This window comes from Oryctolagus cuniculus, chromosome 12, assembly GCF_051225735.1.
Source record: "Oryctolagus cuniculus isolate XC-2025 breed Fujian yellow rabbit chromosome 12, ASM5122573v1, whole genome shotgun sequence".
Classification (NCBI taxonomy): Eukaryota; Metazoa; Chordata; class Mammalia; order Lagomorpha; family Leporidae; genus Oryctolagus; species Oryctolagus cuniculus.
Window position 1 is genome coordinate 67,659,869 of NC_142878.1, and position 17,551 is coordinate 67,677,419.

General features: G+C 48.6%; 1 protein-coding gene across 5 annotated transcripts in view; it reads right to left on the reverse strand.

The window, feature by feature from the left end:
* Nucleotides 1–341: 341 nt before the first annotated feature.
* Nucleotides 342–17,551, reverse strand: part of SPG11 (SPG11 vesicle trafficking associated, spatacsin) — an 83,963-nt gene continuing 66,753 nt past the window's right edge. For 4 of the 5 annotated variants that reach the window (XM_089310232.1, XM_089310231.1, XM_089310234.1 and 1 more), the window contains 10 exons: nt 8,446–8,585; nt 7,494–7,692; nt 6,967–7,104; nt 5,241–5,374; nt 4,481–4,588; nt 2,977–3,145; nt 2,506–2,594; nt 2,184–2,339; nt 1,370–1,521; nt 342–919 (listed from right to left, as the gene is read on the reverse strand). In XM_089310232.1, coding sequence (XP_089166358.1) covers nt 739–919; nt 1,370–1,521; nt 2,184–2,339; nt 2,506–2,594; nt 2,977–3,145; nt 4,481–4,588; nt 5,241–5,374; nt 6,967–7,104; nt 7,494–7,692; nt 8,446–8,585 — 1,466 coding nt within the window. In that variant the 3' untranslated portion in view covers nt 342–738. Of the gene's footprint in view, nt 920–1,369; nt 1,522–2,183; nt 2,340–2,505; nt 2,595–2,976; nt 3,146–4,480; nt 4,589–5,240; nt 5,375–6,966; nt 7,105–7,493; nt 7,693–8,445; nt 8,586–17,551 lie in introns of those variants that run through there. The other variant, XR_016218068.1, reaches the window with a different exon arrangement.

Genomic DNA, 17,551 nt, shown 5'->3' on the forward strand with positions numbered 1-17,551 from the left:
ATGGATCTTAATATGTTTATGGAAAAAACTCCATAGATTTAAATTTTTGCACAGAAATAAGCTTAACTGTTTTCCATGAATTTCTTGGATCATCGTCCCATGTCTTCTCCAGGGCGATTTAAAGAAGTCTGTGGTTAGTTTCCCTTCTGCAAGTTTGTAATTTCTCTTAGGTAAGAAATAGGAACCCCAAACTTCTGTTGAGTATTGAGTGGGAAACGTGACCATCTAAATGATTTGAGGAATTAACAGAGAGCAGTGACTACACAGCAATAATTACAGTAAATGCTGTTTCAAGGCAGACAAGGGCTAAGATTTCCTTAGCAGTAATGACATACACTGAATTAAAATCTATTTTTTATTATAGAAAGATCAGTTTCTAACAAACGAAAATGTATCACCTACCTATTCCTTAACTATGTAAATAATATTAAATTTCTTTGAAACTGGAATCTGCAGGCACAGGTATTTTTTAATCATTACTCTATCACCTCCTCAAGTAGAAGCCTCCAAAAAGGGGGCGGCTTTTGATCTAAAGACTACTATCCATATAAAATGCTACAGATGAGTAACTTAAGTAGGGATTCCCTTGCGAAAAGTCTCTGGTTCATTACTAGTCACAAAGGAACATAAACACTGTTAGTGCTGGATGTTTTCTCAATGAACAACAGATCTACTCTGATCGCGGACATGTGTCAGAACCTGCCATCAGTACAAGCAAACAGGCACCTGTGAAATAATCTAACCTGCTAGCATGTCCTTTAGACAGCAGCCTGTCTGAGGGTCCTTCAGAAGCACGTTTACAATTTCATAAAATTTGTGTTCATAAGCCAGCTTATAATGCAGGTAGATGTCTTCACAGTATGTGAGTAACTTCTTTAGGTTTTCTGTGACCATATCAGCAGGCTGATGTTGTTTGTATCTAAACAAAGAAACAAGTACATACAGGTTAAGTGTACTGGATCCTGAGCAAGGGCTGTCAGCTCCGACACCATTACTCCCAGAGGAGGGGTCTGGCACGTGATCTCACACTAGAATTAGAAGTGCCTGATACATACAACGTGCTTCAATTAAATCCGGGTATGGTAGTTAGGAGAAGCTTAGGACTCCAAAAGGCCCCTTCCACAAAGTGAAGAGTTAGCCTCTCATTTTTAGTACAAAGCACCACAGGCAAACTTCTCCTTGGCACGTTTGCTTACACCTGGTCAAAGATCTCTTCCCTCTGGGGCCTCTTTATTGCTGCCATTTTATTTCATTTAAGTAGAGGGATGGCTAACAGCATGTTGCACTGAGGCCACAAAATTCTGGCTTTTGTCTCACCTGAAAGCAGAGGCTATACATGAAATGCTTACAGTCAATTTTTAATACTCACTTTTTAGAAATTTCTTCAAATATGCTGGGTTTTAATAACCGTTGCTGCTTAAATTCTTCCAAGTAATTAAAATCTCCTCTAAGAATCACTTTTTGGTACAGAATTTCAGCCCAGTCTGGAACGAAGTCGTAGGCCTCAGCCACGATAGAAGCCTTAAAAGGATGGAAGAGGACGCCATGAGGGCCCATTAGTTGTACAGCTGAAGGCAGTCTGCTGTAGTCAGCAGTCCTGTACACGCCCACAATGACAACCATGCCAGATCATGAAGTCTCTGTGCCTATCAGAGCTGGTGGAAAGTCTGGTGTGGGTTTGGCATTTCACCTTCCACAAACTCCCAAACACCTTTCCCTCAGTGTTTTTCATCTTCCTCACGGTGAACTGATACAACTGCTAGGACAGAGTATGACTCCCAGTAATTCAGCTCTATCAGGAATGAGAGGGCAGATTCCCCAGCAGTCCTCTTCATTTGGGCTGGAAACAATCCCCTAACAACCCTGATGACTCCCTGTGCTAAAGTGTGTGCACCATCCTATAGATGCTGGGTTCGGGACTGGTTGGCTCTTGCAGAATTGCCCGGCAGGGATATCACTCCGAACCTGAATCTTCCCCGTGCTGTCAGGGCCAGCTCAGAGGCAAAAACGACTGCTGTCTCGCCATCTGCCTTGGCCCAAGCAGTAAGCTAGTGAGAAACACCAAACTGCCCTGGGGCTGTCACTAGCCCTGAGACCTTGGATGAGTCACCTAGCCTCTGGTTCCCGTGATGGGACAGCAGGGAGAGAACATGCTGGCTGTGCAGCAGACCTTGGTTTCTTACCTGGTAGAACCGAGGTAGGGCCATGATACAGTCCGGTAGCTTGTGGCAGCTCAAATTGATGAGCATTGTGTTCTGGCCAGTGTTCAGAAAGTGGATCTGTAGCGTTATCAGCTTGGTGAGCCGGTGACAGTGCTGGGCCTTGCGCACGCAGGAGTCCTGAGGGACAACGGTGGAGGGAGGCACAGGCAGAGGAACAACTGTGTAGCTACCACCTTCTGCATGACCACCTCAACAACTATACTCACCCTGTCAGCCCCTGGTTGGCCCATGACCCCTTCACTGGGAAGGGCCCAGGGCCAGTCTGCAGTAACACTGTGGTTACCTTGGCATAACTCTCGGCCGCATCCACCATCAGCGTCAGGGCCTTCAACAGCAGCTGCTTCAGCTGGTGCCCCTCCTTGAGGCTGTCCTCTGCAGGGGAAGCAAGGAGACTCGCTTAGTCTGTGCCAGCCAACGTGCTGCCACGTCAGCTGCCATCACAGGGAGGCGGCGCTGTCTCATTGGATAAAAGCTGCCGAGCCAGTAATGCCTTTGTCCTTACTGTAACTTCATTCTGGAGTAGGATTCAGGACGCTGCACCTCTGAAACAGCAAAGCAGGCTTATGCGGTGTGATGACACTGCACGCACAGGTTTCAGGGCCCCCTTCCATCTCCCGACTGCCCAGCCGGGGCCCCTGCTGAGTGACGAGTTCCCACCTCAGCTTTTCACAAGCTCGTGGGCTCTTGCCCTGAGTTCCAAGACCCTTCCCCAGCAAGCGGCACTGCTGCAGGGCGGTGCTGGGGCCTTGCTCACCCCAGGGCTGAGACTCTATCAGCTTCAGTTGGATGCAGGCAGCTGCCTCGTGATTCTCGCCAATCTCCCGGCACATGCTGAAGCACAGGGCAATCATGTTGTGCTTCTCACTGTCTCCAGGGCGGCAGCGTTTGATGTAGTCCAGTAGGGCTGTTTTCAGCGTCCCACTCTGCCCGGGAGAGAAGGAGGGAGCACCAAGAGCAAGGTCTCAGTCAGGCACTGCAAGGCAGGCCACGGCGGGCAGGGCCCTGGCGAGGCGGCTGCGTCCCTTGGCTCTGAAAATTTCTAGCAAACTCACAGGAAAAAATGAGCAAAAATGAAAATGAACACAAAAGCATAGGCTATCCTTGGTATAAAAAGACAACTTTCTCTTTGCTGTGGATAGAGTGAATCTTTCAGATGGGAGAAGCCCTAGAAATACACGTAGGTTGATCTGACGTTTCCATTTCTAAGCATCTGGTGCTGAGGAGAGAAGCGAGGACAGTGCTAGGATGAAAGCCGTATGGGTATCTAGTAACCGTCCAGATGTGCACACTAGGAAGGCCACAGCGCCGTTCAAACTGATGGGGAAGATCTGACTTGGGAAACAGTCCTGATACACTTACTGTTAAGGTAAGAGTTATGGCCCATCTTCCCATGTTAAAATATGTTTTGGGGTATGAGTGCCACTGTTAGCATTGGCTGTCTCCAGATGGAGGACACATTGAAGGCTTTTTTTCTGTGTTCTCTTTTCGAAGTGTCTTACATAGAATATGTATTACTTTTGTAATCAGGAAAAAAAATCATTGAAAGAATATTTAAATGCAGCTGCAAGATTGCCTAAAAACAATTTTGACAACCCTCTGGGGGCTCTTGCAGACACCTGCTAGCTGGACTAATCCGTCCTGAAACTGGCCACCATTACAGGAAGATTTTAATTTTTTGTGCTTTTGTCTATTAATCCTGCTTGCCTGGGCCCAGGTTCCTAGAAGCCAAAAGTACATTCAGTTTTTAATTAACTCTTCAGAAGTAAAATGAGCAGAAACGATAATCAGCCAAACAATGATTTGGAAAGAGGCTATGAAACATACCTGGTGTCACAGAGCCTGCTGGGGACACAGGCGCAGGTCAGGTCTGCTTCCAAGCCTCCTTCCTGGTCATTGCCAGTGGCCTTATAATAACCCCGTCTTGCCCAGGCCTTCGTGTTCACTTCCTAACTGAGCCGTCAGCCAGCGACTTTCATGGGCCGCTGAAACCTCCTCACACTAAAAGCTGTCAGACAGCCTTGGAGCTGGACAGGCCCCTTGCAGCAGGGCGCTCAGAAGGATTCTGCTCCCACCAGGGCAGGATGTAAGACAACGGAAGCCAAGGTGGAGGGGGACGAGCTCCTTTTCTTCAGCACTCAGCATGCTCACTACTGGGTACGTTAACTGAAGCCACTAGTGTGTCCTGGAACCCTGATGGGGTTGACCCCGAGAAGAGCCGAGCCTCCCAGATATCCTGGAGCTCACTGCTTTCCACCTACCGGATCCAACTTCTTCCTCATCAGCACCTCGAAGTAGTGCTTCTTATGCAGCAAATCAAATATGTAAGTCATCTCGTTGTACCTTCCAATGCCGGTGAGGAGACGGACCTGCAGAGGGAGGGTGCTTGCGTCACCGCGAGTTTTCTGCCGGACCGCTGGCCCCATCAGTTTGGTTGTTTTCACATGCCAAGCTCTAGGGTGACAAGGGCCAAGGCCAGGCTGCCATGCCTTGGTCCCTCCCACGTACCCAACAAGGGGCTTCTTTGGAGGACTGAGAAATGCCAGTCACTGGGACGCCAGCCGCTATCCCCCTTCTGTGTTGTGCATGAAACTATCAAGTGCTGAAGGCTCCCCCCTGGGAGGCAACCTTCCTCTTCCCACTATTCCTCACAGCGGCCAGCAGCTTGCTCAGCCACTCAGGTCAGTGTCAAGGCCAGACAACGTGGACATACGAGGTGTGAGTTAGGAGCGTCTCAGTCTTGTTTTAGGGGGAGAAACGCAGCTGTGTGAGCTCGGCTAGGGGTGTGGCAGCCTGAACACGGCAGGGACACGCTGGCTTTCTACTCCTTGGCGCACTCGGATTCTGATAGCAATCAAAGCCTGCAGAAGAGGGTTGGACTGCGTGGTCAACCACTAGGTACACAGTGGTATCAGAGGGGCCAAATTCCCAGGACCACATCTGTTCAGAGCTGGCCCGCAGCCTGTCACTCCTCTCACAGGTTTCCTCGGGATGGAGGGCAGGGCTGAGGGATCTACTCACCACCAGTCCATACTCCTCGTTGGGAGCCAAGTGGTTATCCGTGAGCATCCGGGCGGCCTGCAGGACCTGGATGATGCCCTCCATGTGACATGACAGGGTGAAGCAGTGATGGGCCAGGATCAGGAGCTCTGTGGCTACATGGGAGGGTACTGGTAAGAGGATTATGAACCCAGGCCTCCCGCTTTCAACCTCCCTCAGCCCGCAGGAGGGCGAAGCGGCCTGAGAGAGAAGGCACCAGTCCAGCAAGGACGCTCCTACCACTTCGCTGGGGTCCCTGGTCTCACCCGCTTGAGCTCCGGGACAGCCCTCTCTGTGACAGCCGCGGGTTAACTCCTCAGAGCCAGTCACATAGTGACCGTACTGCCGGAAGGCCCAGCAAATGAGACCAAGGAAGGCTTGTCTGCTAAGTGGGAGTAGCTCATTTCAGACAAACTGAAGGAGCTCCTGCCAACATAAATCCAAGGGCCTTTCTCTGCTTGTTATCTCAGTGGAAGGTCTTGGGACCTATTTAACTGCTATTTGGATTTCTAGATTAAACTGATATTTGACAGATCCAAAAGTACCACACAATCATTGTTGCAAAGTTAAAAGGCAAACTGGGGAAAGTATTTGCCATGTTGAAGGTTCTCAGTACGTGAGGCTATGCTCATGGGCTTTTGTATCCGTAGGGCCCTACTGAAACCTACTGATGACTAATCCTCCAGGCCTGCATCTGGATACTTTGTCCAGAAACCTGGTGTGGTTGGCCTGGCCCCACGCTGGTCTGCGAGTGCCATGCTCTGTCACTGTTCCCTGCGCCCGGTGCCCCTCAGCAGCCGGCACCGAGCAGGGCTGCGACAAGACAGAAGCGCTACTTTAAAAATGCAACTCTCCAACCTTGAAAAAAATCTCTACTCATTTGTTCAGTAAACCTTGGGAGGATGCTGTGTGGGGGCCTCTCAGATCTGCAAAGTGGAATCAGCTCCAGACAGTGACACACTTCAGACTTCTTCAGTGGGAGTGAAAAGTGAATGTTTTTCCCATGGAATGAAATTTGTGTATGTATGTGAGTCTGTGTGTGTGTAAATAAACATATGTATTTCAGAGCCTTAAACATGAGCATACCCTTGGGTCAGCTGTTTATTTTAGGAAAATAACTGTGGATGTGCAGAATTTGTGTTGAAATAGCAAGAATAGAGGCAACCTGAAGGTTCCACAATGGTAAAAATGTTTAATTACATGTGAGAACTACTGTGTAACCACTAAAATTGTATCAAATATGAGTGTCATAAAATGTGAATGACAGCGTATTTCCATAAAGTCAAGTGATTAACAGTATAATGCTATTTTCAAGAAAAGAAAGCTTACAGTCTTGCCAAGAAAAAGCTCAGAGATACACACACTACTGACTGCAGATGTGAGCTGCACCGTGTGACAAACGAGCAGGCTTTGAGATCACAGGGACTGGGTTTAAGTATCGGCCCTGACACACGTCAGCTTCCAAAGTAGTCTTTGCCTCAGTTTGTTTCCACTCAGCAGGGCACTACACAGGTGGTGGAAGGTTCCAGGCGCCTGTGGAGTCTGGCCACACTTAGTCTAAGTTTTCTTCAGTGCACACCCAGCTTTCTACCAGAGGGTTAGGTATCCAGGCAGGAACAAGGACTCAAGAGTTTTAGAAAGACCACTCCCAGGAGACTTTTGTACAACTATTTTGACCCAAAATACAAGAAAAAGGTCAAGGACTTACTGCACGACAGCTCCCCGTGCGGGACGGAGGAAATCTTATCCAGCAACTTCATGCCCACCAACGTGCGGTCTGGACACAGGGCAACCAGTTGAAGACACGGCTGGCTCTGCTCTGCAGGGCTGCACACGGGCTTGCGGCCTGCATGCAAAGATCCATTTCTGTCTCCTGCACGGAGAACGCAGAGCGCAGGGAGGGAGGAGGGCAGGAGCCTGAGGTGGCAAGACTGCTGTGCCCCGGCATGGGCACGCCGGGGCTGGGGGAATGGTGATGGAGCGCCTCTGCCACCTGTCTCCCTGTTTACTTGCTGAGCTCAGCAGTCTTGGCCTGATGTCATCTCTCAGGCCACGGAGAATTCTTGAACTCAAAAAGGCACAGCTACTCTAGGCATACTCACAAAATACAAAGCAGAACAAAGGAAATGCAATTTGTTCTAATGAGAGGGCAGCAGACAGCATGTACCACCAGCAAAGCCTTGCCTCTGAGAACCTGAGCATGTGGAGAGGACGGGGAGGCCTGGAGGGCGGCACCTGTTCCCTCTGATGGGGTCAGCAACTCCCGTGTCACCGCTTCAGCCACGAGTTCAGCCACGGTGTCTGGCTCGAGGCCCTGGGTGCTGATGAAGGCCTGGGCGCGTGTGCATCGGTCAGACTGACAGGAGGCCAAGATTGCCCGGAGCGTGGCCTCGCCATCCTGTGTAGCAACATCCGTGTAGGAACAGCCCAGCTCCTGAGGGGAAGGCAAAGCCTGTCAGGGCCACTGCAGGAAGCCAGGAAAAGGCACAGGAGCGCTCCTCCGAAATCAACTCCATTGTTCTCTGGGCTTAGATCCCTTCCCGTGAGCGGAAGCCTTAGAAGCAGCTAGCATCTTCTTCCAGACCCTTCATACAACCTAACTGAAGCCAAGAGACAGCATCAGGTGACGGTCTCTGGTTAAACACGATCTGTTCAAACATTATCCAACGTTAAGGAAGCCAATTAAAACACAGCCGCCCCTTCCCTATTCCTACGGCAGTAGCGAAACCATGTGTGTCTTCTCCAGCGCCAAGGGCCATGACTTAGTGCTCTGCTCAGCTGTGTGACTGTCATGAGTTCCACATCCTGTCCACTATTTTCCCCTTCCAAAAAAGACCCAGCTAGACACTTCCTGGCTGCTGTGGCCTGTCTATAGCCATTGCACTCCATATGGAATGCTCCCAACAACCATGATGTGACACCTAGGTCAGCAGGTCCTAAGGTCATGCTCGAGTTGCCATTTACAGAAAACCACACAGAACTGAACTGCCTCGCTCTAGCCTTCTGGTTGGCTAAGCTACTGTCGGAACTCAAGGTGCCCGGATACTTGCCTGGTGTCCTCACTTCCTACTACTCCTCCGAGATGGACTTAGGCGGGCCCCGACAGGAGCTCTCCTCCAGGTCACGGTCCTCCTCGGAAGGGCTCACCGGGCAGCTTCCTGCGTGGACTCCCGACCCCGGCACGTACCTTGGCAAGTTCATACAGACAGATGATCTGCCGGCAGTAGTTCTTCCCGTGGAGGCACTTGCTCGTCAGAGTTTCCAGACTGAGCACCACTTCATCGCTGGGGGGCACCACCACCAAAGGCTGACTGTCCAAACTTGACGCTGGAAAGAGATACAGGTCTGAGGGCTATCTCAGCTGTTGGCTTAAGGCCTCTCCCCGGCTCCCCATGACTCCACCTCTCTGATCACAGCTTCTGGCATGGTACTCCCATGGCTTTCCCTGGGTCTAGGACCACCTCTAAACAAGGCCCCACTGAAATTTCTTTTTTCAACTTCTAAGAAATTCCAACCCAGGATACCTTCATCTGCTGTAAACTCAGCCACCTAACGAGCGCTCCAGAGATCTGCACCAAGATGCTTGCCCGATTCACCTGTCCTCCCCACGCCCTTCACAGCGAACAAATCACCAGGTCTTGCTAACGACCCCCAGGTCATCCTGCCAGTCACCGCCCTGTACAGCCCCTATCATGCGGCATCTGCTATCTGTCCCCCGTGCCAGACCCCTCTCGCCTGAGCCAATCTTCAACGTACTGTTTCTAAAATGCAAATATGTATTACAGGTATAGCAAAATCACATTCCTGATTTTAAAGGAACTTCTTAGCCTAAAGTAGAAAAGCTTTTTCAATTTGATTAAATGGATTCTACTAAGAAGAAAGCAGAAAAGGATATCTAACAGTAATAGTAAAAATGAAACAGAAAAATCTAAGTATCCATAAAGTACTGTTAAACAAAGCTTGGGACACCCAAACAGAATACTCCATAGCCATTAGAAAGAAAGGGGCCAATCTGTACACACTAACAGGGAAAATGTTGTAGAGCAAGGTGATATTAATGGTAAACACGTGCATGCATTCCTGTACACCAAGAACGAGTGTGCCAGGCAGGGACACTGACTGACTTTGTACTTTATGCACATCTGTGTGTGTGATTTGTTTCACTACACGTGTCATACTTTTTTTTTTTTTTTTTTTTTTTGACAGGCAGAGTGGACAGTGAGAGAGAGAGACAGAGAGAAAGGTCTTCCTTTTGCCGTTGGTTCACCCTCCAATGGCCGCCGCGGCCGGCGCGCTGCGGCCGGCGCACCGCGCTGATCCGATGGCAGGAGCCAGGAGCCAGGTGCTTTTCCTGGTCTCCCATGGGGTGCAGGGCCCAAGCACCTGGGCCATCCTCCACTGCACTCCCTGGCCACAGCAGAGGGCTGGCCTGGAAGAGGGGCAACCGGGACAGAATCCGGCGCCCCAACCGGGACTAGAACCCGGTGTGCCGGCGCCGCTAGGTGGAGGATTAGCCTAGTGAGCCGCGGCGCCGGCCCACGTGTCATACTTTTGCATATAAATTTTAAGCATCAGGGGGTGGCACTGTGGCACAGCAGGTAAAGCCACCATCTGTGGTGCTGACATCCCATATGGGTACCGGTTCAAGTCCTAGCTGCTCCACTTCCAATCCAGCTCCCTGCCAACACACCTGGGAAAGCAGCAGAGGGTGGCCCAAATCCTTGGGCCCCTGCACCCACGCGGGAGACCTGGAAGCAGCTCGTGTTCCTAGGCACATTAGCAGGAAGCTGGACCTACTTGGCACCTAGGGAACATTAGCATCACAGGTGGCAGCTTAACCCACTGTGCCCTACTACAGCCCCGTCAGCCTCAGCTTTTGCCAGAAGAAAGAAAAGGGAAACTTCCAGGAACTAGCTGAACTACAGAGGCTACTCCTGGGTTGTACATGTATCAGATTCTAACTAGCAGACCTAAGCCTCTGAGAGCCGAGTTAACAGAAAGACAACCACCCAGTCACAGTCACAGTCAGACAGGTACACGGAGCAGATCTGAATAGATCAGCTAAGAAAACTGAGCTCATGGTGGAATTGCAGCCCACAGAAAGGCCTGGAACCTAACCAGGTCAACAGCGAGAAGTATCCATAGTCTGCACAGGATTTAAATAAAACTCAGAGTTTCAAATAGTATATACTATTCCAAGTCTACAAAATTACTCAGCATACAAAAAAACAGGAAATTCTCAACACACAGGATTCTAAAATAATTAAAATGTCAGCTCACATTCAAACAATAGATACTGAAATTATCTGGGGGCCAGTGCCATGGTGTAGTGACACCATATGGATGCTGGTTTGAGTCCCGGTTGCTCCACTTCTGATCCAGATCCTTGCTGATGGCCTGAGAATGCAGCAGAAAATGGCCCAAATCCTTGGGCCCCTGCACCCATGTGGGAGGCCTGGAAGAAGGTCCTAGCTCCTGGCTTCAGATCAGCCCAGCTCTGGCCATTGTGGCCATTTGGGTAGTGAACCAGCGGATGGAAGACCCCTCTCTCTCTGCCTTTTAAATAAGTAATGAAACTTAAAAAAAAAAAAAAAAAAAAAAATTATATGAAAAAGACTTTGAAGCAGATCTTATACAAATGTTCCAACAAGCAATCATGTATATTTTTAAGATGAACTAAAAATCAAAAGCCTCAAAGATATGAAGATATAAAGAAAGTTAGAATTGAAGAATAACTGAATTTTAAAAAATCATAGAAATAAAACTCAATAGCAGAATGGAAATGCCAGAGAATCAGTGAAACTGAAGGCAGACCAACAGAAATGATCTAACCTGAACAGATGGAAAATGGGCTGAAAAAAAAAAAAAACAGCAAAGCCTTGGCAACTTGTGAGATAACCAAAGTTCTATATTGGTGTTATGGAAGGTCCAGGAGGAGAGAAGGAGAGAGTATGGTGTTGCAAAAATTATGGAAAAACACCAAAAAACCATGGCTGAAACCTACCCAGGGTGGGTGACGTGGTCCAGCAGGGTAAGCTGCCACCTGCAATCCCGCATCCCGCATCCGAGTGCCTGCCTGAGTCTTGGCTGCTCTGCTCCTTCCTGTCAGCTCCCTACTAATGTGCCTGGGAAGCTGCAGGTGATGGATGGCCCAAGAACCTGAGTCACCGCTACTCACACGGGAGACCCAGAGAGAACCAGTGGACAAAAAACTGACCAGTCTCTGCCACTCTGCCTTTCAAATAAATAAGCTTAAAACAAAACAAAAAAACAAACAAACAAACAAACAAAAAAAAAACAAAAAAAAGAAAAGAAAGAAAAAGAAAAAGAAAAAATACCAAAGTTTGGTGAAACATAAACCTACCCATTTGAAAAGCTAAGTCAACTCCAAATACAGTAAAGCCAATGAAACACACACCCATCACAATATAACAAGTGCTAAAAACGAAAGACAGAAAAAAAACTTAAAAAAAAAAAAAGTATTTACTTTTCATCTATTGAAAAGCACAGTGAGAGCCACAGTGAGATCTCCCATCTGCTGATTCATTCCACAAATGCCTTCAAGAGCCAGAGCTGGACCAGGTCGAAGCCAGGAGTCTGAAACTCCATTTGGGTCTCCTGTGTGAGTGGCAGGGGCCCTAGCACTTGAGACATCATCTGCTGCCTCCCAGGAGGCACTAGCAGAAAACCAGATCTGAAGCCGAGGTGGGACTCGATCTCAGGACCTCTAACGCGGGATGCAGACATCCCAAGCTATGACTTACTTCACTGTGCCACAATACTCACCCAGAAAAAAACCTTGAAAATCACCATCTATCGGTGAACAATGGTTCAAGTGACTGCAGAGTTCTCATTGTTTACCGGGGATACAAAAAGGTAGTGGTATATGATTTTTAAGTGTTGAAAGAAAATAAGTTTTCTATATACAACCAGAACATCCACAGGAATGGAGGTTAGAGACGTCTTCATAAGAAGAAAAACATTTAAAACAACAAAGCATCTGTGGCTGGCAGACAGCCCTAGAAGAATTACTAAGAAGTCCTTCAGACAGAAGGAAAATGAACTGGAAGGAAATTCGGAACATCAGGAATGAGGGAAAAGCAACAGAAATTAGAAGTATCCAAATATAATAGATTATTTTCCTCTTAAGACATCAGGAAGTGATTGGACTGAATTAAGGTGCTGGGATAGGGCCCCCGTGGTCAAGTCATGGTAGATTTCTAAGGGAGGAGCATGCTCCTTGTCCCTCTGCGTCCTGGCTCACCACTGCTATCCTTCCCCACACACCTCGCCTCTGCTGGCCTCCACCCTCATCAGATGCAGGACTAATGGGGCAGCTTGATCTTGGACTGTTAATCTCCAAAACCAGGAGATGAAATAAACCTTTTTCTTTTTCTTTTTTTTTTTTTAATTTTTTTTTTTGACAGGCAGAGTTACACAGTGAGAGAGAGTGAGAGTGAGAGAGTGAGAGAGAGAGAGAGAAGGGTCTTCCTTTTTCCGTTGGTTCACCCCCGAAGTGGCCACTTGCGGCCGGTGCACTGCGCCGATCCGAAGCCAAGAGCCAGGTGCTTCTCCTGGTCTCCCATGGGGTGCAGGGCCCAAGCACTTGGGCCATCCTCCACTGCACTCCCTGGCCACAGCAGAGAGCTGGCCTGGAAGAGGGGCAACTGGGACAGAATCCAGCACCCCGACTGGGACTAGAACCCGGGGTGCCGGCGCCGCAGGCGGAGGACTAGTCTAGTGAGCTGCGGCGCTGGCCATAAACTTTTTTCTTTCTACTGAGCTCCTCTTCAGTGTTTCTCAGAGACAAAAGGCTGATTAAAACACCTTGGATGCATAGAACCCAACTTTTCTTACTTGACAGTAAACCTAGTTATCAATTCCATTTCCATGAATTTTTTGAAATATCCAAATATTTTTCTGTGTAAAGTAAAAATTATAGAGGTCAGCACTGTGGCGCAGAAAGTTACACCTCCACCTGCAGCATCGGCATCCCAAACTGGTGCCCACATGCAATGTTTGACCCGCTATGCCACGGCACCAGTCCCTAAATAAGTTGTGTTTTTTTTTGTTTTTTTTTTTTTTTTTTTTTTTTTTGACAGGCAGAGTGGACAGTGAGAGAGAGAGACAGAGAGAAAGGTCTTCCTTTTGCTGTTGGTTCATGCTCCAATGGCCACCGCGGCTGGTGCGCTGCGGCCGGCGCACCGTGCTGATCTGATGGCAGGAGCCAGGTACTTCTCCTGGTCTCCCATGGGGTGCAGGGCCCAAGTACTTGGGCCATCCTCCACTGCACTCCCTGGCCACAGCAGAGCTGGCCTGGAAGAGGGGCAACCGGGACAGAATCCAGCGCCCCGACCAGGACTAGAACCTGGAGTGCCGGTGCCGCAAGGTGGAGGATTAGCCTAGTGAGCCGCGGCACCGGCCTAAATAAGTTCTTTTTAAAAACTTATTTGAGGGGCCAGTTCTGTGGCGCAGTGAGTTAACACCCTGGCCTGAAGTGCGGGCATCACACATAGGCACTGGTTCGAGACCCGGCTGCTCCACTTCTGATCCAGCTCTCTGCTATGGCCTGGGAAAGCAGTAGAAGATGGCCCAAGTCCTTGGGTCCCTGAACCCACATGGGAGACCCGGAAGAAGCTCCTGGCTCCTGGCTTTGGATCAGCACAGCTCCGGCCATTGCTGCCAATTGGGGAGTGAACCAGCTGATGGAAGACTTCTCTCTCTATCTCTGTGTAACTCTGACTTTCAAATAAATAAATAAATCTTTAAAAAAATTTTCATTTATTTGAAAGTGTGGGGAGGGAGAGGTAAAGAGGAAGAGAGAGCTAGAGTGCTTTCTCACCCCCTGGGTCACTCCCCAACTACCCACAATAGCCAAGGCTAGGCTGAGGCCAAACCTGGGATGCAGGAACTTAATTCCGTCCCCTCATTTAAGTGGCAGGAACCCAGTAATCTGAGCCATCACCACTGCCTCCCAGGTTCTGCATTAGCAGGAAACTGAGTCAGGAAGCAGAGGTATATATCAAAGCCAGGCACTCTGAGATGAGATGTGGACATCTCATTTTGCTTGGGCAAACACTCAAGACGTAAGACAGACAACTGGGCTGTACAGGAAGCCCAGGAAAATGATCTATATCATGGTAATGCTCCTACATTCCAGTTGAGGTGGTACAATTTTGAGTCTAAGTAGATTCTGAAGACTTATTTTTTTTAATCAAACAACCATTTAAACAATGCAAAGGTACATAGAGTCATAATGAATTAAAATGGATGATCAAAAAAGGTTCAAATAACCCACTAGGCAGGGAAAAGACTTCAAAGAAAACCAAACTATTAAAATTCACCCAAGGCCGGCGCCACGGCTCACTAGGCTAATCCTCCGCCTTGCAGTGCCGGCACACCGAGTTCTAGTCCCGGTCGGGGCGCCGGATTCTGTCCCGGTTGCCCCTCTTCCAGGCCAGCTCTCTGCTGTGGCCAGGGAGTGCAGTGGAGGATGGCCCAAGTACTTGGGCCCTGCACCCCATGGGAGACCAGGATAAGTACCTGGCTCCTGCCATCAGATCAGCACGGTGCGCCGGCCGCAGCACGCCGGCCTCAGCGGCCATTGGAGGGTGAACCAACGGCAAAGGAAGACCTTTCTCTCTGTCTCTCTATCCACTCTGCCTGTCAAAAAAAAAAAAAAAAAAAAAAAAAAAAATTCACCCAAAAGAGATAACCTTGAAAAGCCCTATAATTATTAAAGAAATTGAATTCATACTGAAAAATCTTATAAAAACATCTGTAGATTCAGATGGTTTTACTGATAAATGCTACTAAACATTTAAAGAAGAAAAAACACCGTATCTAGTATCTTCCAGAAAATTACAGAGAAAATACTGGGGCTGGCACTGTGGCACAGGTTAATCCTCTGCCTGCATCACTGGCATCCCATATAGCTGCCAGTTCAAGTCCCGGCTACTCCACTTCCAGTCCAGCTCTCTGCTATGGCCTGGGAAAGCATGGAAGATGGCCCAGGTGCTTGGGCCCCTGCTCCCACTTGGGAGACCGGGAAGAAGCACCTGGCTCCTGGCTTTGGATTGGCCCAGCTCCGGCCGTGGCGGCCATTTGGGGAGTGAACTAACAAAAGGAAGACCTTTCTGTCTCTCCCTCTGTCTATAACTCTACCTCTCAAATAAAAAAAATAAAACCTTAAAAAAAAACTTTCAATTCATCAAACCAGCCTTACTGTAATTCAAGAAAACAGACAAAAAAAAAATCTCAGATCAATATTCCTTATGAACATAGATGCAAAAAAAAAATCCTCAACAAAACAGCAAATCAATTCCAGTAACATTATCAAAAAATAATGCACCAAGACTAAGTAGAATTTATCCTAGGAATACAAGGATGTTTCAATGTTCAAAAACCAATAAATTTAATCCACCATATTAATAAAGAAGGAAAACCCCATGACTGGTGGACAAAATTCAATATTGATTCATGATTAAAAACTTCAGGGGGGCCGGCGCTGTGGCTCACTTGGCGAATCCTCTGCCTGTGGCACCGGCACACCGGGTTCTAGTCCCGGTTGGGGCACTGGATTCTGTCCCGGTTGCCCCTCTTCCAGGCCAGCTCTCTGCTGTGGCCCGGGAGTGCAGTGGAGGATGGCCCAAGTGCTTGGGCCCTGCATCCCATGGGAGACCAGGAGAAGCACCTGGCTCCTGGCTTCGGATTGGTGCAGCGCCAGCTGTAGCGGCCATTAGCGGAGTGAACCAATGGAAGGAAGACCTTTCTCTCTGTCTCTCTGTCTATAACTCTACCTGTCAAATAAAAAAAAAAAAAAAAACTTCAGGGGGCCGGCACTGTGGCGCAGTGGGTAAAGCCACAGCCTGTAGTGCTGGTGTCCCACATGGGTGCCGATTCAAGACCAAGCTGCTTCTCTTCTCATCCAGCTCTCTGCTATGGCCTAGGAAAGCAGTAAAAGATGGCCCAAGTCCTTGGGCCCCTGCACCTGCGTGGGAGACCTGGAAGAAGCTCCTGGCTCCTGGCTTCGGTTGGCACAGCTCTGGTCGTTGCAGCCAACTGGGGAGTGAACCAGCAGATGGAAGACTTCTCTCTCTCTCTCTGGCTCTACCTCTCTCTGTAACTCTTTCAAATAAATAAAATCTAAAAAAAAAAAAAAAAAAAAAAAAAACCACCTCAGTTGCCTAGAACAGAAGGAAACTTCTTCAACATGATAAAGCACATCTCCAAAAAACTGACACTCTACATCATACTTCATGATGAAAGACTGCCTCCGCTCTAAAACAGCAAGGGGACTGAGAAGACAGGGTTCTCACAGCCCAGAGCCCAGGCAGACCATACGCCACGGCAAGGATGCCCATTCTCAGCTCTCCTAGCCAGCCTGGGACTGAGGGGCATAACCAGTGTGAAACATCAACAACAGGAAGTGAAAGGCAGGGCCGGCAATGCGGCACCAGCATCCCACAGGAGGCCAGTTCGAGTTCCAGATGTTCTGCTTCCAATCCAGCTCCCTGCTAATATGCCTGGGAAAGCAGCAAAAACAGCCCAAGTCCTTGGGTTCTTGCATCCATTGGGAGACCTGCAAGAAGCTCCTGGCTTCAGCCTGGCCCAGCCCCAGCCGTTGCAGCCATTTGGGGAATGAACCAGTGGATGAAAGATCTCTCTGTCTCTCCTTCTCTAACTCTTTCAAATAAACAAATAATCTTTAAAAAAAATAGTAAATTACATACAGTTTGTAAAGGAAGAAACTGCAGATGACGTGATTATCTAGGTAAAAAATCCCAAGGAATATACAAGAAAACTCTCGGAATAAGCAAAGTTAACAAAGTCACAGCATACAAGGTTAACATAGAAATTAACCTATGTCTACATACTACAACTGGAAACACGATTTCTTGTACAGAAGAGATTTCCGTGAGCTTGGGGCTGGCACTGTGGCACAGCAGGTTAAGTCTCCACTTGCAATGTCTGCATCACATATCAGAGTGTTGGTCTGAATTCTGCTACTCTGCTTCCCATGGAACTCCCAACTAAGGTGCTCGGGAAAGCAGAAGATGGCCTAAATACTTGGGTCCCTACCTCCCAGTGGGACACCAGGATGGAGTTCCTGGCTACGGCCCTGGCCTGAACCAGACTCCCCACCCCCACTCCTGCTGGCTGTTAGAGCATATGGGGAGTGAACCAGTGGAAGGAAGAGCTCTGTCTCTCCCTCCCTATCACTCTGCCTTTTAGTTAAATAAATAAATAATCTGAAAAAAAAAATTTCTTTGAGCAGGGTACAAGCCAGACGT